Below are 23386 nucleotides of genomic sequence, written 5' to 3' on the forward strand. Positions count from 1 at the left end.
GGGCTTGAATGATGAGTGAATGGAAGCGTGGCCCATTGGATTGGGCAAACTTGGGCTGTCTGGACGTTGCTACTACCCTCACCCTGCCCTCAGGTAGGAAAGAAGGACCAGATGATGACAATATTGATTACTGTATTATTACTGTCTTTTTGAACTTCTTTTTATCTTGTTTCTTGCATCCATAGGTATATAGGTCTATGGTACTGGCTAACAAAGTGTCTAGTTATCATTTTACAGGTATTTCCTCCTAAAACTGGGTTTCAATCCACTGTCATGTCAATTAATACCTAAAAAGGCTTATCAAACAAGCACATAGAAGAGTTAACTTTTATTCTCTCTCTTTTTCTTACAGCTTTAATACATTTATGCTCATTCTGAATCAAGAAAGACAGGTTTAGTCGAGCATTTGTCCCTAGTTATAGACTGCAAGAATAGACAATAGGAAGGGAGAGCAAGCTGGAACTGAATGTCTGGGTTGGAGATAGAGGAGAGTGTTGGAATGGAATGGCAGGGGTGGAGACAGGTGGAACAGAATGGTAAGGCTGGAAGAGAGAGGATTAGAATGGACTGGCCAAGCTGAAGAGAGAGGAGGGAGGGGAGTTGGAATGGAATGAGCACCATAAATTTGTTACTCTACAGCAATATATAGTTTAGAAATAACATACTCCATTAACCCTTTCAACTTCTAGGGATGCATTAACCCTTCAGTTCAAGGACTTTTTTCATACTTCTGATACCCCCAGATGATTATATTCACCTTAAAAGAGTGTACTAAAACTCAAGAGGTTTAGAGACAGAATTCATTAATTCATTCAGTACCGTGGCATTCAGCTTTTAACTCACTTAGTACTGAGGCACAGGGCTTTTAACTTAGTACTGTGGCACTCAGCTTTTAACTCATGCAGAGAGGGTGGAAGATGACAACTGGGTGTGGAAGGTAAGAAGTGTGAATGTTGAGGGTTGGATTGCGAGGGACAGACCTAGAAGACCTGGGACGAGTTCAAAGAGTGTAACTTCTGGAATAAGGGACTCAATAGGGAGTCAGCAAGAGATCGGGCAGCGTGGAGAGATGCCATTAGGTAACCAAGGCTGACACATGCAAGCATGTTGGTGCCTTTATAAATTGTATGATATGAAGTGGAGCCTGCTATGGTGCCCCTGTTAATTGCAAGTGTGGCATCCATCCAGGCTGTCAGCCATAAGGAAACATCGGTTCACTGCAAGGGATGGCCCTGTAGGGGCAGTTGCCTGCCCTCAGCTGATGGGTCTGCTCAGCCAGACAGATGAGTTGATCAACAACAAAAATGGTAAGATGGCATAAATATTTAAGACAAAGAAAAGGGGGGATGGCACCAAACTGAAGAGGTTCAAATAAATCAGTGTGAAACTTGACTTCTTCAGGTATTTGTTTACTAACTTCTTTATTTACTCCAGACTGTAAAGGTCCTTCGGTGATATACTCGGGAGATACCCAGGAGAGGAAGTACTTATAAACTTTTCCAAGCTTAAGGTACATTGTATGTATAAAATTCTGTATGTACACTTCTGATTTCAGTAATACCACTAACATATTATAATCAAATTAGAGTGAATATTAAAGCAACAAAAAACTAAAAATGATCTGCAATAAAATTTAACTACAATGGACCTTCTTCTACATAAATGCTGTTAACGATCCATTATAAATGTAAGGGTGCTGGAGAAGGATGCCTTCCTGTGGTGGCACTGATACAGAAATGTGGTTCTGCTGTCTGGTTACATTAACATTCCTCAACTTTCTCCTTAAACCCCAAAAGGAAGATGGTGGACTACACAAGATGGGCACCTTCAGCCTGCATTCCACCATGTTCATGTCTAGTTGAGCCAAGGGCCACAACAAAATAAGTACCAACCCCTGGGCCCATATCCTTGTCAGTTAACCCACTCAACCTGAGTACATCATTTCCATTTAATTCTTGCGACTATCAGATGATATTTATGCACTTTAGGTAAGCTGCTCGCTGTGAAGGGGCTACTGAAGCCTATGTCTGACCCCTCCAGTTTGAAATGTCTCTCCTAAAGAGAAAAACATCAGACAGTAGGTAAGAATAAACTAGTTAAAATGTCACGGGCTTCATGGGGCTTAACAAGGCTCCCTAGCACCTCTTCCTTACCAAGTTTATTCGTAGCCTACATGTGGCATATAAAACGGACATATGAAAGATTGTTAGCCCTTGAATCTGATTATTAAATTTCCACTTTATTCTTGCTTCCACCAGACACGTTTATTCTTCGTAAGATACATTTTTCAAAAAGGAGAGGTTAGATATAGCCTTCCTTGATTCCTTCAATACATAAGGTTTTTCCCAGCTTTAAAATAAAATTATTTGTAGATAGAAAAAAAAAAAAAAAGGAAAATATGTCATCAGACCGAAGGGACTGACTGCTATAGGCAGATTTCGATATTGTAGTTCCAATGCATCTCTATGAAGAAGTATTCCTTACTTCTTCATGGTACAGAGTAATTAATTGCTAGTGCTTTAGTTTATCAACTTCCACTCACTGAGTAACCAGGTTCACAATAATATATGTTACATGATTTACATTTAATAGGTCATTATTGTATAACATTATCTACATTATCACTGAGATTTAAAATAAATGAGACAATAATGTATTTCCAAAGCTTAAACTAAGATACTGTACAACTTGCTTTATTTCAACATTTCTTAATGACTCCTAAGTAGGTTTATTATTGACACACAAAAATATAGGTAATGTTACTACTTATTATATCACACACACACTATATTACTCACCAGCCAGCTAGTTTGTAAAGCCGCACCCTCTCAGCCACCATCCAAGGCTCATGGAAGGTCAATGTGAAGTTTATAACCATAGAAAATATGAACATCCAGCATAACTTACTGCAGATACTCCGTTTTGGAGGAAAATTACCTTCACCAATTAGAGACAAATGTTGAGGTGGGAGTTGACTGGTGCGGAGAATAGCAGTAGCTTATTCATTGATGATATTCTTATTTCTTGGTGAAAAATGATGTAATACTCTTGGAACCTGCAGCTGACTTTGCAAGTGCCTTGGCTTTTGCAGTCTGAGGTGTGTTACTCTGAAGAAAAGGTATAATATCAATGACACTGGTAAAATTATTGTTGTGATAACTAAAAACTGGAAGAGAACCCACATTATAAGACAGGCTTATTTACCAAACAGTTGTAGAAACACTCTGACGAGTATGGGAAGGAAGTGGAGAAAACATGGGTGAAGTAGAGTTCAGCTTTATTCCCAATTAGTTTCACCTACAGTTTCTTCAGGAGTATTAAGGCTTACGGACTCACTGAGCTTATGTACACAAAATGTGGATTGCAACTATGCTGACTGCCAGTCAGTGCTATCCTGGAACTGGCTGCACACCTGCCCCAGGTACGTCAGGTGCTGATTGGTCCTACCTTGGTCTCTCATGTTCTCTCTGGGAGGGTACCACACGAGCTGCTGTCTCTGACCACACCGTACCTCTGGTTCTTTGGTTGATATTCTTTTTGACTGTGATGTACATGGCTTCTAGGACTTTTCTCTGATGTTTTGTCAGTCCTTTCTTTACTATTGTGGCACTGCCCCACTTCGGTAAGTGACCTCGTTCATCAATGTGGTTCACTAACACACTAGTGAGATGGTGGTACTTCATGTCTGCCCTATGCTCTTTTAATCTCACTTTTAGACCTCTGTTGGTCTCCCCAAGACAGCTTATCACAGCCATTGCACAGAATTTTGTATACAATGCATTCTTTTTGCTTTGCCTTCTCCTTTTCACAAAATCCCTTACTCACTGCCCTGTGGCACTTATGGTGTATTCTGTGTGAAGAAGCGCTCCGCAAGGGTGAACAATGAAATCAGATCCCGGAACGATTATATGCGGTATTGTTCTTCCTTGCATCATTCTCTCTATTTTGGAAAATGGACACTACCTTTCTTTTCAGTAACCAGGAGACCCTTGGGATATCCCAGTTTGGTGAAATGTTTATATGTTGCATCTGTTCACTGAGGGGCTCATGGCTACATATCCTTGGTGCTTGTAGGAAAAATCCTATCACTATACTGTACCTGACTTCGTTCTCTTAAGTTTTTTTTTTTTTTTTTTTTTTTTTTTTTTTTTAATGCGAGGAAGAAGGAACCAAAGGCCATGGCCCGCAGTAACAGTTCCCTCCAAGAGAAAAACAAAATACAATAGAGAGCCAAATTCAAGATCCGATCATTTTGAGATGCCTGGACACACTGCGTTTGAAAGACTGGAGATCATAGGCAGCAGGAAATACAGATAGAGGGAGACAGTTCCAGAGCTGACCTGTTGCATAAATGAAAGACTGGGAGTAACGGTTAACTCTTGCATTAGAGAGTTGGACAGAAAAGGGATGAGAGTTTGCTGCCAGACGGGTGCTACGCGCCCGTCGTAGAGGTGGAGGAATGCAAGCAGACAGTTCAGAGGAGCAGTGACCATTAAAGTAGCGATAGAAAAGAGATAAAGATGCAACAGTGCGGCGAAGAGACAGAGGTTGAAGGGAGTCAGTAAGAGGAGGAGAGTTAATGAGACGAAAAGCCTTTGACTCCACCCTATTGAGAAGGGCTGTATGTGGGGAGCCTCCCCACACATGAGAGTTGTACTCCACACAGGGGCGGATAAAACCTCTGTATAGAGTCAACAATTGTGCAGGGGTAAAGAAAGAGCGGAGTCGGCTTAGCACACCCAATCTCTTGGAAGCAGATTTTACAAGAGATGTAATATGGTCTTTCCAAGATAAGTCCCGAGTAAATGAAACCCCAAGCATGTTCAAGGATGATGCAGGATTAAGCTGAATATTATTAAACATTAATGGGTATACCTGTGGAAGATTTTGTCGGGTTGATAAGTGAACTTAAGTAATGTATAAAGTCATCCTTCTTGGTCAGTTTTCAGTACACTTTATACTTGGCTGTGCTTCCAGATCTAATTATTACTGTGTCTAAGAACAGCATAACACCATCAGTTTCTTTATCCACCAGGAAATGTACTTTCTGGTGCACTTGATTTAGTTTCTCTTTCAGTCTTTCTTTGTTACAATGTGCAATCACTAAAACATCGTCAAAATAATTGTACCCCTCCATACTACCAATTATGCTCAGTTTGTATTACAGTAACTAGCATAATATTTGTCTTCTAACATTTCCATACACAAAGATGATTGCACCTAATGAGGAGCCAATGGTTAGGTCTCCATGTTGTTGGTACTCAAATCTGTTGAAAGAGAAGCATCCAAATACCATATACAATTCTGGGTGGTAACCAAAAAAACAGGGTATGGAGCCTACTATGGTACCTCTGTTAATTGGATGGAGATGCAAATGCAGCATCCACCCAGCGATCAAACCTCCATATTCTTCCCTGTGTCTTGCTACAGTAAGGCACTGTCCACCACAAGGGAACATTAGGTCACTGCATAGGACAGCCCTGCAGAAGCAACTGCTTGCCTGCAATTGATGGGTCTGCTTAGCCAGACAGATCAGGGTTACTCCATTACTGTTAATATTACTGCTATTATTTGGGACAAAAACAATGCTGTTTTTGCTCATGTTTATAAGGAAAATCATGTTATCAAATGGAGTGAGAGTAAATTACTTTACAAATGTAATGAATTTTAAAAACATAGGATAACAGAATCAATGGGCACATATAAATTTGATAACTTGAACATTAGTGACAGCACATACAAACTTGACTCAATAATGAGAGTTTTGGTTCAGAGGTCACTCCTTAATCCCCTCTATTCTGCACCAAGCCTGATCGAACTGGATGTGACCTGACCTATTCCCGTTTTTTTGGTCCACTCCCCTCCCTTCCCCCATTCCTCCCCTATCCCCCCTTTGACTCCCTACCCCATCCTCCCTTCCCCCCAACCACCACTGTCCAGTGGTGTACGTATTTTATAACCTTCCCAGGAGACTGCAGGTCACTCTCCCCTTGTATCTCCATTGCTGAGGGAAATGGTGGATGCCAAATCTGCTTGGTAAATATATCTTCCATCCACTAATGTGGGCTTTTTTCTAATGCAGTATATATCAATCACTATGTCAACAGAATAATAATAATAATGATCATCATCATCTTCACATATTTTCCACATAAGTATGGGATGGGGAGATCAACAAAACAGTGGTCATGGAAGGGTTTATGAGGTAGATCACAAGCTGCAGAAACAGACGCGATGCTTCCAACTTTACTGGACCAGATTGCCAGAGCCAGACTGCTTACCCAAAGGGAGGTAAAAAAACAGCTTAATATATCTGTAATCTATTTGTACAGTCTTTGTATAAACCACTTTTATCCAAAAATCCTTTAACTCCCTCTCTATTCCCCAACGGGAGGAGATGGAGTGCAGAGGAAAGACAACGTCAACCTACACTTCAGTGGTAATGTCCAGTTAACATGGGGCCCAACCACAACAAAAATCTTCACTCACCTTATTCACTGGAACACTGTCTTTTGAGTAGTCCTCAAGCGGTCCCTCAGTTTTCCTTCTCTTAGCAGGTGCCTGATTTTCTACACCCTCAGAAGTCTTCTGTTTTCCACGCACCTCTGGCAGCTTCAGGTGTTTGTGTAACGCTTTGCTCAGCGATTCAGGGAGGTAGTCTGATATGATTCCATGTGCCAAGACCACATATGCCTCTGAAGAAATCAAGACAGTCAGATGCTTAAATATACTCTCAACACCTTTATGATGACATTTTACCTTTTAATTAGCCTGCCCCCATATGAATACACTTGCCAGAAAGAACCTCAAGTACTGGATGGGTTCAAAAAAAGCTGCATCTAATCACACCACTTCAGAGTCCATCTTATCCTGAATACAATCATCCAGAGGTACTGTTAGTAAAAATAAAATAAAGGAGACATTGTCATACCAAAGCAGTTACACGTCCTAGACCCACTCAATGTAGTGTTGCTTTGGGTGTCTGTCCCTTCCTCTCGTCCTTCCTTCCTTCATTCTTTCCTCGTCCTTCTGCCTATGGGTGAATCTACACAGAGCGACAAGCCAAATTGTTTCCTGTACACCAGGAAACCATTTACTAAGCTGGGTGGTAACCATATAACCAAATTACGGTGCTTGGTGGTTTAGTGGGTAATTACAGCGCTCCAACTGGGTCGAGCCGGTGAAGGTTTATATCCAAGGGATGGTTGGGGTTTATTATTCACGTAATGCTACTCAGGGATGAGTGAGGCTGGTCGCTCTCATTTTAAATGCCAGGACCAACTTGCCTAGCCTTGGGCTCCTATGTTCCTCATGAGGCAATGTAGGATTGGATGATGGATGGATGGGTGGACTGAGGTGACCGAGCCTCTGACTTTTACCCTCAAGCAGCATAAGGGTACAGCCAGTATCAATTCCACTGCCATTTCCTGACAAAAAGCCTATTTGTGGTGGAGCTGTGCACCCTAGATGGAACAGATTTGTGGCATCCAAACCACAGCCAGACCTCTTCATATTTCCCTGCACTCTGCCATAGGAAGAATCCTCGTCCAATCCTGATGAAGCACTGTCTACCACAAGGGGGCACCAGTTCCATACCCACTGTATGTACTGTACTGTATCTCTTGAATGGCCCCACAGAGACAGCTGCTTACCTGTGGTAAACAGGTCTGCTCAGCCAGACAGACCGGATTTATGCAACAATCCCTCGAACAGGGTAAAACAGGACTGGTTATTACCATTTGACAAACTCTTTTATCCCAGCCTCCTAATATTCTAGCACTCCAGTACTGTATACTGTTACTTAAAAAACTATACCACATAATCTGAGAATATTATCATTTACTAATGCTACTCCTCACCCTGCTCTTGGGTGGGAAAGGAGGTCCGGATGATATGATGATGATGATGATAACTAATGCAATTTAAATGGATATGTAAAACCAAGTAGCTAATGCAGTGAAAAATTTCACAAACCGAGGATAAGAGAAATGTATACAAATACAACAGAAATGTGAGTGGTCAGAGAAATGAAATCCAACAGCACAGTTGCTAGTGGCAGAACAAAAAAGACATGGGACAAGATCATACAGTGTGACCTTAGGATAAGAGGCTGAAAAGAGAGACTGCTAGAGATTGAGCAGCACAGAAAGCCACCATTAGATGACCAATGCCAATGCATGCAAGCATGTTGGAATCTTTATAAATGAAATGAAATGAACTGTACCCACCTTTAGTTTCAACAAGGCTCATGGTGCGCACGAATGTAAAACTCTGGGCAGTTGATGTTGGAACTTTTTTCTCTTGTAATAGTGTAGCAAGCCGTGTCACTCGTCCCGCTAGCCACGATAATGTCTTCTCCTCATTGTATTTCCACACACCAAGTTCAGGACTGCCTGTAAGTAATGAATCTTTCAATATAACAAACTTGGTGCTAGAGAGGGATGCCTCAACATGGTGGGACAGATATAACATAGCTATATAAATGCCCATATAAAGTTCTGGGTTGCCTTTAAGTGATGATTCTTTCAGTACAACACAGTTGGTCCTGTCCTTGAGAGGGATGCTTTAACATGATGGAACTGATATAACCTGTAATATATAAATGCCCCTCAACTCCCTGCCACGTGGAGAATGGTGAACTGTACAAAATGACCAACTTCAGACTGCAGGTCACTACGTTGATGTCTACATGATTCTAGGACAACAACAACAAAAACATATTACAGTAATGAAAAAGGTACTCACCCTTTTCTTAACCTACAGACAAAGATAGGATATGGAAACATGGGAAGGAAAAGTTGTGAAAGGCAAAAGCACACAAAATGGTGATGGAGCTTTAGTACTATGAAGCACTAACAAAAACAGAGGTAAATGTGCACAAGAAGTAGAAAGACAATGGCATATGGAAAAAAGGTGGCTGGTAGTATATAAGTCTTGATACCATTCAGAGATCTGAGTGTGGAAGTTGGGGAATTGCATGAAGGTGTGTTACTGCCCATATTAAGGTATGGGTGTGAGACTCTGGTTTGGCATGAGTTTAAAATCATATTATTAGTTCATGTGATGAGATGCTGTACAATATTCTTGGATCAGTAAGGAGAAAATAAGACATCATCACCATGTCAATGTTGCTACTGACCCTTTGAGATTTTTGGCCCTCCGCCATTTGTGTCTGTGCCAGATTCAGCTGGGCACACACAGAGCATCCCATCACGCAGCAATATTTGTACTTAATCTGCCACTGTACATTTACTTTTTATGGTAGACTAGTGAATGTGGTACCATTTTAAAGATGAATAGCTGCTCTTTACCATAGTATGGTTGTTAAGGTAAATAAGAGCTAAAAGGCCAAAAGGATGAGTAGAAGTTAGCCGAAAAGAAAAAATCGCACACCCTTCCGCAGAAAAATATATAAAAAAATATATATATACTAGTTACGTGAAATTTGATAACACCATGTCAATCAACAGTAAATTCCCTTTCTATTGATATATAGGCTATGGCAATTTATGTTAGATTTCACAAAGAAAAGTGAAGGCTCTCACTGTCACGCTGGCAAATATCCATGTTGGACATATCGATATTATTCATGGTATAAACCTATTTATTATGCATATCTATCTGACATACCCATCACTGTAAAAACAAGTAGTTGGAAAAGGATAAACAGGATACTGTATGTGGAACAAAGCCAGACAGGAGATGGAAAACATACAAAAATAGAAAAACTTTCGTATGATTCGAATTCGAGTCGTCAGAATCGCAATGGTTGGATTTATGATGACGAGAAATCATCTCATCAGAATCTCAAAGGGTTAATTGGTGTTAAAGGGCTTCCATGTGCATGCATCAATCTGAACCAATTTCCTAACTCTCCTTCCCATTAAAGTACAATAGGGTGGATAGGAACAGAAAGAGGAAAAGGGCAGCAGCAGCATAATAGTAGTGGAGTACTGTGCTGTTGATATGGATGTGCCTGAAAAAATTAAGAGTAATGCTCTTAAAATGATTTGGCCATGCAGAAAGGATGGAGAACGAGAGAATGACCACAAGAGTGTATGTATGGAAAAAAAAAAAATCATAAAGGGGCTAACAATCAAATATAAAACAAGAGGCAACCTTTCCTGTCAGCTACATGTGAGAAGTCTCGCTTGGTGGCAACATCAGCCAGCCAGGAGATGGCTGGGAAGTCTGCATCCTCCAGTAGGTGATCCAGGGGTACATTCATTGTTGCCTGAAAAGGAAATTATTCCTTAGTGAGCAAATTCATATCCTCAGGTTATTACTCCAAGTGACTGGTATAGTTTCAATTGCTCAATTGTCTTCTTTTCTTGCCATCAGTATCATTAATAAAAGCAAGTTCTAAGCAATGTCCAATACTAAAAGCAAGTTTTTAGCAATGTCTATATTACTTCAAATTTCCATACTAGAACATAAAACAAAAAATATGAGAAATTCTATGTTTCATCCATGAATAAGGCTCATATGCAAACTCCACATCAATGTTATATACAGTACTAAGCTCAAACTCACTTTCCCATTTCCTTTCAGACCCAATATTCATGTCAATTCAGAGGAAATGAGGTAATTTGAGGAATTCTTCAGTATATACTGTCACCTCTGATATAGCGTATATAAAAAGTGTTAAATATCATTTGCACCATCTTCCAACTTTGATTTTCCAATTCACATGGGTTGAACTTTACAGTAAAGCTCTCGGATCTGAAGGGCACGACTAAGAGGACAAAGGAAGCCTCATGTACTGTCTCCAAACTCCCTCAGCAACCAATGCCATGGGAGGTTAAAGACTACAGTGATGATGAATGCATTATCACAATATGCACTCTCACAAGAACCAAAGATAGTTACCTGTGTACAAAAAACTGAAGTATGCAACACTTTAAAACTTGATGCCCTTCCTGGTGTCAACCAGTTGCCCTAGACTGGGCTCAAATGTGCACTCCTCTACTCAAAAGCATGAGGAGGAGGGGGGGGGGGTACATGTATACCTGCACATACAGTACCACTACAAGAGCCATGAATAACATGCTAAAAAATAATAAAATGTTTATGAAATACAACATAGCAAAGTACAGCAGATCCATGTTTTAGTGACTACATACTAATATCCACTTGCACCATCTTTTAAATGGGTGCGAGGATTAGGTTCATGGTGACTTTTTTTTTCCAACAGTCCTACAAAATCTAACACATTTACATCACCAATTTGGCAATAATACAGACCATCAATATAGAAAGACCTGTACATGCTGAGGCTGTCTAATTCAGGAATGGTGTGGTGGTATTTGTGAGGATTTTTAAAGGCGGGCTGGTAGGTCTTGACAAAGATCAGGAGAGCCAGATTACACTATTAATGGTATCATCATAATGTAAGTTCTAAATATCTCAGCCATCCAACTACAATAACGACCACCAACCTTCATCATATAAGGAAGAACTAGGTAAGTAACATCCACAGGAGATGTCACAAACAACCTTCCATCTGACTGTACTGACTCCCCAATGAACCAGGACCTGAAATTAAATAATAAAGTAAATACTGTAGTTCTGTATCTTGAAATTATGGTGCTGTGAACTGTTTTAAGTCACAGGACTGTTTCATTAGTTACAACCTTGTCAATAACAAACAGCTTCAAGATGACTATACTGCTTATACTGTAACCTGGCCTAGAATTGCCATCTCTCCATCTTACATGACATGCTGCAACTAAAGATTAATAATGCATATTGGTCCTAGCCATGAAGCACTACAAAAATTATGCAGAACTGCAACATCGTCTTTTTCTGGTACTGAGTTTTGTGAAATAAGCTGCAAATGGACAAAAATCTGGGACATGTTAGGATAAAAGAACTGTAATAGGTTTGTTGTTCTTTGCTTTCCTTCAAACCCATATGTATCTTCCAAATACACAATTTTTCTATATGTGAGCATAACTTGTCCACTGTACCTCTCTCACCACTTATCTGCTTCAGTAAGAGGAAAAATTCACTACAGCTACCCTTTTTACTTTATCTTAGCCCATGTTTTTGTCCTTTTGAAACTATATTCACATAGCTCAGTGTAGGGGCATATCTACAGAAAATAGTGCCCATGGCAAGCACTGAAACTGCACCCCTGTCCAAACGTCCAACAGCCATCTTTTAGATAACTTCACCATAATGCCAGATCAAAAATACAAGTTAAGCTCGTTAATCTTTTAATTAACAAATTGTGGCAATACATGATAATTACAAGTGCACCTTCCTTGCTTTCACTGATGAAAACTGGTCTACAATGTGCTCAAAGACAGTTTTTTCAGTTTCTTCTCTTTCTACACTCAGCAAAGCAAGATCACTGAGTCTGCCTTGACCCATGAAGGCTCTCAAATACAGTTTTTGTTTTTTCTTGGAAGGAACAATCTTGTGGGCTTCTGGCCTTTGATTCCTTCTTCCTTCCATAAAAAAAAAAAAAAAAAAAAAAAAAAAAAAAAAAAAAAATGGTAAAAGCCAATTCCATATCAGTTACAACCTGTGATGTGATGCGGCCTAAAGCTACATTACTACCTGTATACTGTACTGTGAGCTACATGTATGGGCTAATGACCAGCCTACTCTTGAGGTGGCATTACACCATTATGCTATATATTCAAGGATGCTTCCATTCACTTCTACCTAGTCTTAAACTCATGCATGAATGGCAGGAGCTGCTTTCATAAAGGCGTATTTCTATCACAAGATAACTAAGACTAAGGTTTATATTCAAGGTCAAATCAGAGGCTTCAAGACACCTCTTCCTTAGAGACTTACTGTACTGTAACACTCTCTTGTATGCTAGCCTCTTTGTGATACAGACTGCATACAAGGGACAGCAGAGGAAGTTTAACAAACCTTGCTGAACCCATGCCAAGCTACAGACCTATGTGAGGCACAATCCAAGGTCTGCATGGGCCAAGCTGCAAGCCTCATATGAGGTAAAATTTGCATTGGTTACAAAACAATGAACCAGCATGGCAGGTGTTAATAATAATAATAATAATAAAAAAAAAATTAATAACTAAAACTACAAAGAACCAGCATGGCAGGTGTTCTATCTATCTACAGTATCTATTGCCTGATGCCTCAAGCCCGTTTGGGGTGGCCACAAACAAAACGCCTCCACGTCGCCCTGTCCCCCGCCATTTCACTGCCCTGCTTCCAACTCACACCCCCCTCTCTCATATACCTTTCCACCCCATCCCTCCATCTCATCCTCGGCCTCCCCCTCACTCACATACTCTCTCTTCGTCAGTCTTTCATCCTCCATCCTCTCCACATGGCCAAACCACCTCAATGTGTTCCTCATAACACTTCCTATCACATCCACATCCACACCACAACGCTCCTTTATATCCTCATTCGTGGCAGGTGTTAATAATAATTAAAAAAAAAAAAAAAAAAAAAAAACATTAATAACTAAAACTACAGTAAACCCTCATTATACAATGCCTCATTGTACGATATTTCGCTTATACAATGTCAAAATTTTAGTACCCTATGCCCACTATACAATGGGAACGATTTGCAACAACGATGGATCATCCGCGGCTCAGTGAACAGCGAATGTGCAAACGCAACAAAAACATCCTCACACTGTCGGCATTAGACCACACACACTTGTCCACCGGTCCAGCCTCATTAGCTAGCCCTGCCCAGCCAGCTAGCCCAGTCTTATCGATTGGTCCAGCCCCATCAGCCAGCCCCACCCAGCCAGCTAGCCCAGTCTCATCCGCCAGTCCAGACTCATCAGCCAGCCCCGTGCAGCCAGCCAGCCCTGCCCAGTCAGCCAGTTCTGCCAGTGATGAGTGAGGGCTGTGAGGCCCTAACTGTCCCTTAGCCTCGGAGGGGACATCAACAATCCCATTTACTTAAGTAATAGTAAGAACTACTGTATACTGTTATTTTCATGTTTTTCCCCTCTTTATTCATTATTAATGTGTTACTTTACATGTTTAAACATAAGGATATTTCATGTATGTGAGTGTTAAGATGTGTGAATGTGCTAGTTTAGGCAGGTCTGGGAACATATCCCCATTGACTACATGTTATAACAGGTTCACTATACAATGGATTGCTATACGATGGGGTTTTCAGGAACGGAACCCCATCATATAATGAGGGTTTACTGTACCTGCAATATAAAACTAAGGGGTAAAACAAATAAAAGTAGAAAATTGCAAGAGCTCCCATTCACAGACATTGAAAACTTTATGACGAGAATAAACTTTCATCACAGGGTAATTTCTTTACGTCACTCACATTCTGCAAAAATTGCTAATATGATACCATGGTAGGGACCAAAGAGTGTTGCTTTCACAGTTAGGTTAGGTCAAATTAGGCTTGGTTTGCATGTAAAACTGATCAGGTTCTATAATAAACAACTTCAAAATTACATAATATTTCACTTTTTAACCCACCCCGTCCCGTCGACGTATGGGTACGTTGCAACATTTTGCATTTGCCAGTCCCGACGACGTACTGGTACGTCGTGCAATTCCAAGGTCCCTAATTTGCACAATTGTCAATATTCGCCCGTGATTTTTCGTACGTATACATGGGACACCTTCCTCTATTCCTCTACAAGATGCCAAGCAGGTACAATGCCTTACACCGCATAACCTCCCCCCCCCCCATTGTCTCGACAATTCACCTGTTACCAGTGACCTGGCCAATAAAGACATTCAGGGCCAGAGTGATTCCCCAATCGAAGACAATGTGGAGGACAAAGTTTACATAGCATTAGAGGAAGAAACAGTCAGAAATGATGATCAGGCAATGTGGTAAAAGAAGGTCAGGAATGGTGATGAGTTAGTGAGTGAAACAATGCTTATAATGCCTATATTACTGTTTGAAAACCAATATACTCTCATACTACATATAAATTTGTACCAAATAAATAAATAAATACCGTTTATGAGTGGTGTGGAATAGTTATCCTCCAATAGAACTCGTTTTCTTTGCAGCCAGCCTGATAGAAAACCCTGTAAGGTAAGGAGGTACTCCTACTTGTATCGAGTATTTAAAACCTCAGGTGAGCAATTTCTCTATGAATTTTCGATGTTTCTCACCAAAGCGGAGGTTTTAGCGGAAAAAAAAAAAAAATCCTAAAATGCTCGGGACTGGGGGGTGTCGGAGGTGCGAAAGTGCTTGGGACGTGACGGGTTAAACCAATTACAATGTACTGTACTTAAATAATCAAGTAACACTGTACAAAGAAAAAATATACTAATGTACTTGTATTAAAGTGGAAGCCCCCAGATATTTTCACCCAAATAAAAATGGCTAACATGATACAAACTACTGTCCTGTATTCAACACTTCTTGTGGCTGCAAACTGCATATTTACATAACACAGTACATCCCCACAGTACGCGAGTTCCGAGTACGCGATCCCCCTTGTACACGGACATAATTATATATATATATATATATATATATATTTTTAGTGTATTTTTATTAGTACGCGAATTGAACTCCTTGTAAGCGAGACAGGCAGCGAAGAGTGGCCCAAATCCGGGGGTTACCCCGAGTACACGACATTGCCTCCCCAAGAAGCGATAACGGGTAAAGGTAAGCAGCCATATTCTTGTTGGTTTAGTTAACCCATATTCTTGTTGACTTACCTAGTAAAGCCATTTTCTTGCTTCCTTTTTCTCTCTTTCACTTTCCATGTTCAGTCACTCCCCTTCACCACTCACTCTCATCCCCACTCCCACGGCTTCTCCCCCCCCTCCCCCCCGCACTCAACATCTCCCCCTTTCGCCATTCCTCCTCTCACCTACTCCCTCTTTACCCCCACTTCCTACCTCCCCCTATCCCTCCATTATCTTCGGTAATATGTCTTAGATGGTTTCCCTGTATAGTACAATACTTAGGTCTGAAAGGCGTCTCAAGGGTTGCCCATGAAGGGGGGTGCCGCCCGTATGTAATTTTTCCCATAAGTTTATGTACTGGGTATTCACAGTACGTGAATTCCTAGTATGCGACATCCTCTGCCACCCATATAGGCGCGTAATAGAGGGATGTACTGTAATTAGGTTGGGTTTTTACTTGTTATGCTTGGCTGTTTTTCTAAATCATAAATATAAGAATTAAAAAAAAACAGCAAGCCTTATCAACGATTATTATCGTTTCTGTATCTGTATCTATGGAAACAATATTGTTAAGATGATAAATCAAGCTACAAATTACCTGTACATATACTTGGACTTTGTTCCAACAATATATTTTAGGAGTCTACACATAAAATTGCTACATACCTGTGTCCTTCATCAAAGGCATACATGTCATATAATTTGTTCTTCTCCTTATCAAACATATACATGGCTGATAAACCTGTACTAGGGTGTCTTAGCTTGATTACTTTGATGTCCGATGATGAGAGGAGAGCATCTGGAAATAATAATATACATCAGTAACCTAGACAAATGCTATTTATTTAAAAGTATATGACAGCATTGATGCACAAATACTGTACTGTACTTATAAAAGACTCTTTAAAAGGACAGTGAAGGTGCAGCTACCAGTAAACTACACTTTACATGTATTCTATTGCAGATCCAGATACTGTACCTGCCAGTTAATTATAAGCCTAGCTAACAATTCTAATTTATGAATCCTACCAGTCGAGCAGGGCAGTACTCCCGAGGTGGATGGAAAGCTGATGACAGGGAGTGCTGGAGCTCCCGTTTCATCAGCCCTCAGGACTAGTTCCTGACCATCCCCCTTTGCTGAACTTTTTCAGTGTCTCAGCTACATAGAGAGTAGGCCAGCATGCTCTCCAGTACAAATTTCTCAAACCATCTTCACCAAACTACATGCACAGTACACACTACACTTCCTATTCAAAATTCACCAAAAATGGCGTCGATTTATCAAGCCTCGGAGTCCCCAGGGGGGGGACCATAAATGCCCCCACCATCTGCCCCTCTCCCGGTGACGACTCAAGGTGCCTGGAACCACTGTCTGACTCTCTTCTTCTTCATTTCTGCAACATTCGCGGCCTTTCCTCTAACTTTCGCTCTGTTGAGCACCACCTCTCCTCCTCTAAACCTCACCTTCTTTTTCTAACGGAGACTCAGCTGTCTGAGGCAACTGACAGCAAACCCTTTTCTGTATCCTCCTACTTTCTCTATACTCATTTCAAAGCCAAAGGTGGCTGTTGTGTATATATACACAACAACTTATCTTGCTCTCATGTTCCTGAACTTGATCCTTCTGAATTCTCCACACTCTGGCTTCAGCTTTCCTGTCATTCTCTGACTAAATATATCTGTGCTGTTTACTTATCTCCTAATTCTACTGACTATCAAAAATTCTTTGACTATCTTACTTCTACGATGGAACACATTCTATCCATTTCTCCTTTCTCTGAAATCTCCATTCTTGGAGATTTCAATGTTCACCACCACCTTTGGCTCTCCTCTCCTTTCACGGATCCACCTGGTGAACAAGCCTACATCTTTTCTATCCTTAATGACCTAGAGCAGCTTGTACAGCACCCTACCCATATCCCTGACCGCCTTGGAGAGAGCTCCAACATACTTGACCTCTTCCTCACAACTAATCCTTCTGCTTACTCTGTTAATCTTTTCTCTCCGTTGGGCTCCTCCGATCACAACCTTATTACCTTAACCTGTCCTATCACTCCGGTACGGCCTGTGGACCCTCCAGGGAAACGTCGTCTGTGGCATTTTGGAGCAGCGGACTGGGAGGCCTTCAGGCAGTACTTCTTTGATTTTCCCTGGAATGATTATTGCTTCCATGGCCGTGAGCCATCTGAGTGTGCCTTGCGCATTACTGAGGTTATTCTCTCGGGCATGGAAGCATACATTCCTTTCTCATATCCTTTGACTAACGCAAGAAAGCCTTGGTTTAATCACGCTTGTTCTAATGCTGTCCGCAACATGGAGAGGGCCTACAAAAGGTACCGGAGCCAACCCACCCCTGAATCACATCATCTTTACATTTCTGCCCGGAATTGTGCTAAGTCTGTTCTTCGCTCTACTAAAAATAATTTCATCCATACTAAATGCTCTCAACTCTCCAACTCGAATTCTTCCCGCTCCTTCTGGCACCTTGCCAAAAATCTTTCTAACAACTTTACCTCATCATCCTTCCCTCCTCTTTTCTACTCTGATGGTTCTGTAGCTATTTCTTCTACTGATAAAGCTGATCTCTTCGCACAGACTTTCTCCTCCAATTCCACCTTAGACGATTCCGGTGCTGTTCCTCCATCACTTCCCCCCTCTGACTTCCTCATGGCTGACATTAAAATTTCTTCAGTTGATGTATTTTCTGCCATCACTGGCCTCAGTACTAACAAGGCATATGGGCCTGATGGGGTCCCTCCTGTTGTTCTCAAGAACTGTGCTTCTGTGCTTACACCCTGCCTAGGCAAACTCTTTCGCCTTTGTCTGTCAACTTGTACCTTACCTTCTTGCTGGAAGTTTGCTCTCATTCAGCCAGTCCCAAAGAAGGGTGACCACTCCCAACCCTCCAACTATCGTCCAATTGCTTTAACGTCCTGTATTTCAAAAGTTTTCGAGTCAATTCTTAATAGAAAAATTTTAAGGCATCTTTCCTATCACAACCTTCTTTCCAATCGTCAGTATGGGTTCCGTTAGGGATACTCCACTGGCGATCTTCTCACCTACCTTTCAGACTCCTGGTCATCCTCCTTTCGGGACTTTGGCGAAAGCTTTGCCATTGCACTTGACATCTCAAAGGCTTTCGATCGAGTCTGGCATAAATCTTTAATTTCCAAACTGCCCTCCTACGGTTTCTATCCTTCTATCTGTGCCTTCATTGCTAGCTTCCTTTCTGGTCGTTCTATAGCCGCTGTTGTAGACGGCCATCGTTCTTCTCCTACATCTATCAACAGTGGTGTTCCTCAGGGCTCTGTCCTATCACCAACTCTCTTCCTTTTATTCATCAATGATCTTCTAAGCTGTACATCTAACTCTATCCACTCATACGCTGATGACTCCACCCTTCACCTTTCCATTCGGTTCCCGCATCGCCCATCTCAACAGTTACTTCAACAAACAAGGGATGAGGCTATGGCACACCTAATGTCTGACTTGGCTCGTATCTCTGACTGGGGTAAAAATAATATGGTTGTTTTTAATGCATCTAAGACTCAGTTCTTACACCTATCAACCCGACAAAATCTTCCACAGGTATACCCACTAATGTTTAATAATATTCAGCTTAATCCTGCATCATCCTTGAACATGCTTGGGGATTCATTTACTCGGGACTTATCTTGGAAAGATCATATTACATCTCTTGTAAAATCTGCTTCCAAGAGATTGGGTGTGCTAAGCCGACTCCGCTCTTTCTTTACCTCTGCACAATTGTTGACTCTATACAGGGGTTTTATCCGCCCCTGTGTGGAGTACAACTCTCATGTGTGGGGAGGCTCCCCACATACAGCTCTTCTCAATAGGGTGGAGTCAAAGGCTTTTCGTCTCATTAACTCTCCTCCTCTTACTGACTCCCTTCAACCTCTGTCTCTTCGCCGCACTGTTGCATCTTTATCTCTTTTCTATCGCTACTTTAATGGTCACTGCTCCTCTGAACTGTCTGCTTGCATTCCTCCACCTCTACGACGGGCGCATAGCACCCGTCTGGCAGCAAACTCTCATCCCTTTTCTGTCCAACTCTCTAATGCAAGAGTTAACCGTTACTCCCAGTCTTTCATTTATGCAACAGGTCAGCTCTGGAACTGTCTCCAACTGTCTGTATTTCCTGCTGCCTATGATCTCCAGTCTTTCAAACGCAGTGTGTCCAGGCATCTCAAAATGATCGGATCTTGAATTTGGCTTTATATTGTATTTTGTTTTTCTCTTGGAGGGAACTGTTACTGCGGGCTTATGGCCTTTGGTTCCTTCTTCCTCGCATAAAAAAACAAAACAAAAAAAAACACAGCAATTAAACTGAAGAAAACCATTAGTTCAGAAAATACCATATTTTATGCTACTCCCATCTAACTTACAATTTCTTCTTGTTGATGTTCACAATGTCATTTTTCTACTTTATTCTCATTACCACTAGATGATTTAGTTCAGCTTAAGAAAGCATCATGGCAGTGACGGTGTTTATGAAGATACATATTGCAATGCTGTCTCTAACTGTAACCCCCACAGCTCCAAGTCTTTTCTAAGAAAGTAAAACTATCAGGACAGAGTAAGAATAATCTATCTTTCTACAGCCAGACACCATAATCCTGTATGGGGTGGCCATTTATCTCTGGGTTAGAAGTTTATTGGAGAGGAGCACTAATCCTCTCCCGACCCACTTGTTGATATGTAGAGAACACATATGGGTTGGTTATATATATGGTTACCACCCAGCATTGCAACTGGTTTCCTGGCTTACAGGAAACCATTAGGCTTGGCACTCAGTGTACAGCCATCTGAAAAGTAAAGATTAATAAAAAGAAACAGGAAAACTGGGAGATACTGGAAGAGAGGAGGGCACACAGAGAAAAAGAATGTTAATGGAGAAGGAAGTAGGCAGCACTGCATCGAGTGACTAGGTGATAGTCACCACCACCTACCACACACTAATAATAAAATAATAATAAAAACATCTTTGGTATGAAGACGTAATTAACAGCAGACAATACTGCATGTACTTTATCAGCTCCTCTTTTTCAGTGATTATCCTTTTTCACCAGATCTTTCTTGACCTATGTGGGTTGATTTGATACTGTGAGTGGTCGGGAATGTGTTTTTAGGAATAAAACTAACCTCGCATGAGATACAGTTGCTATATCACAAAGGGGATGAGGTGGCTTAACGAGGGATGGGCACCACTTGTTGCATATGCCTGGGATAAGTGTAATTTTGCCAAGGATAGCGTCCAAAGCACATGTACCGCCAAGGTAATGCTCAGCGGACTAAGGCCGGGATTGATGGGATTCCTGCCTGAGAAATCAGGGACACTGCTTACATCGGACAGTACCGTACTACACTTCTTCGTAATTGAATGTGATGAAAGACAATTAAGCATATGGTCTACCAGTGTGTTATTTTTTTAGTATTTAAGATACGGCCAAAGTCCCATCCTGGAATACCCGTACATTTCCAAATTAACAACATATGTGTGGTGCTATCTAAACTGCTCAGTGCTCCAGTGAGTACAGTAAAATACAGTACCGTACTGTAAATGTTTACCGATTTTTTTTTTTTTGCCGGTCAGCCATTGGATGTTTCTGATGGGGAAACTTATGCTTTACATCACAAGTTCAGAGGTGAATTCGTTCATTTTTGAAGGCTCCAACATGCTTGCGTCAGCCTCGGTCACCTAATGGCAGCTCTCCATGCTGCTCGATCTCTAGCAGTTTCCTCATTCAGTCCCTTATCCCTGAGGTCACACTCGATGACCTCGTCCCAGGTCTTTTTAGGTCTACCTCTCGCAACCCAACCCCTAACATTGACACATATCACTTTTTTCACCCAATTATCATCCTCCATCCTCTCCATATGTCCAAACTATCTCAATCTACCACTCATCACAACACCAATACACTCCAGTTCCATTCCACCCCTCAACCCTTCCATTGTAAACCTAGTCCCCCCAGGCCTTGCACTCAGGGATGCACTGCAGATCCACGTAAGCGTTGTTATTTCTGTACGTTTGGGCCTCCGAATATCCTCTTCCTTTACTGCTCAGAGCTCACTACCACACAACATTACACTCCTAGCACATGCTGCATACAAAGATCCCACAGCATGGAGGGAGAGCCCTCTCATTGTCTGGAGAGGCAACAGCCCCCTGAATTCTTCCAACCACTCCCCACTCTAGCCATAGAACTAGCTCCAGCTCCAGCACATGTCTCCCAAATAACAAAGCTCTTCCACAGACTCAAGCAACTTAACTGCAAGTTCAATCTCCTTTCACACCTGACAATCTCCCCGACACACTGCACACATGAAATCAGCATTATCATGCAGTCTCCCTCTGATACCATTACATCTCTTATCCTCCCACTTATCACAGACACTGCACAAGATGGAATAACTTTCCATGCCTTTCTGGCAAACTGCACATGGCCACTCTCCCTTTTCTTCGACAGTACCTCCACCAGCCCTAGAACTGTAGGGGTACACATACAAGCAGGATTGATCTGTATGATTACCATCCTCATTATATTAGAGATGTTCTAAAATATTACATTATTTTCATACAAACAGGGCTGCAAACTGGGGAAACTGGTAAAGAGATTCTGTTTAAATGAAATATTCAAAGGCAAACCTTTAGTAATTGAATGGGGATTTAACTGCCGTAAAAAAAAAAAAAAAAAAATACAAAGATGGCATACACCAAGACCATACTGCATTTGACTAATTTACACCACCTACAAACAATATCATAAAAAATTTGGAGTGAAATCATGTGACGACCACATAGCATATTGTGCAGCCTCACCATTCATGAAGACTATATTTTGACGGCATGCTGTCTGTGGTGGCCTCGGCTCCTGTGTGGCAGCCTGTTTCCTCTTAGATGGGCTTCTTTTTGATGGACTACCTGGCATTTTGCGCCAATATACACAAATCCCTCAATACTGGGATAAGGCTTCAGTAATCACAGATCTTAGGAACGAGGGATGTAAACATTGGTCTTGGCGCGCTAATCATTATCCGTATTTCGTACTTCCAGGAAATAGCTAAAATTACAGCTTCCCCATTTCCTTAACAAAATGGATAACGTAAACATTCATATCCCAGATAAGTATTTCATCCATAATCGTTATTTAAAGGACTTTTATCTTGGCACTGAAAGGGGCATCCGAGGGAATTTTAAAGCGCGAATTTTAAAAGCCCAGAGAGTACAAATTTCATTACTCGATGTCTCACAACTATGGTGCTGTGTCCGTACCCTGCATCATTATTTTTAAAGGCCTCAGGAGATAATAGGAGTAGGTTTAGTTACTCATTTGACAGATTTGATTACATATGAATATGTGCTCCCACATGACTGGCTGAAGAGTGTGACTGTAAATTAGTATAAGGGAAAGGATGATGCCTTGGAAAGAGTAATTTTTATAGGAATGAAACTTTTGGACCAGATAATGCAGGTAATGGAGAGTTCTAGAAGGTATGACATGGGAAAGATTGAATAATGATGAGATGAATTTTGGGTTTATGACAGGCAAAGGGACCATTGATGCCATATTCATTGACAGCTTCAGGAAAAAATATGTAAGAAAGAAAAGGAAGTTATACTTTGTTGATCTGGAGAGGACCTTTGATAGATCCCTAGGGAGGTGGTGAAGTACACAGTGAGAAAGCTTAGGGTTGAGACGTGGCTGGTTATGGCAATCTATGTACTGTATGTG

General features: G+C 41.3%; 1 protein-coding gene across 1 annotated transcript; it reads right to left on the minus strand.

Annotated features, from left to right (window-relative positions):
• Nucleotides 1-1138: 1138 nt before the first annotated feature.
• Nucleotides 1139-22660, minus strand: LOC145408225 (ribonuclease H2 subunit B). The gene is made up of 7 exons (XM_080278981.1): nucleotides 22474-22660; nucleotides 16296-16428; nucleotides 11439-11535; nucleotides 10120-10234; nucleotides 8229-8393; nucleotides 6490-6695; nucleotides 1139-3107 (listed from the first exon to the last, which is right to left on the minus strand). The coding sequence occupies exons 1-7, from the start codon at nucleotides 22580-22582 to the stop codon at nucleotides 3018-3020; spliced, it is 915 nt and encodes a 304-aa protein (XP_080135107.1). The 5' UTR covers nucleotides 22583-22660; the 3' UTR covers nucleotides 1139-3017.
• Between the last annotated feature and the right edge of the window lie 726 nt (nucleotides 22661-23386).

The sequence above is a fragment of the Coenobita brevimanus genome, chromosome 76 (assembly GCF_032717465.1).
Source record: "Coenobita brevimanus isolate Jiangsu-jjx chromosome 76, ASM3271746v2, whole genome shotgun sequence".
NCBI classification, from domain to species: Eukaryota; Metazoa; Arthropoda; class Malacostraca; order Decapoda; family Coenobitidae; genus Coenobita; species Coenobita brevimanus.

Bases quoted from the DNA above. Each gene is read 5' to 3' on its own strand.
- LOC145408225 (XM_080278981.1), bottom strand. From the start codon at position 22,582: ATGCCAGGTAGTCCATCAAAAAGAAGCCCATCTAAGAGGAAACAGGCT. The intron at 11,536-16,295 runs GTATGTAGCAAT...ATTTAATTTCAG, and splicing joins GCCTTTGATGAAGGACACAG to GTCCTGGTTCATTGGGGAGT. The intron at 3,108-6,489 runs GTGAGTGAAGAT...CCTTTTCTTCAG, and splicing joins ACAGTGTTCCAGTGAATAAG to AGTAACACACCTCAGACTGC.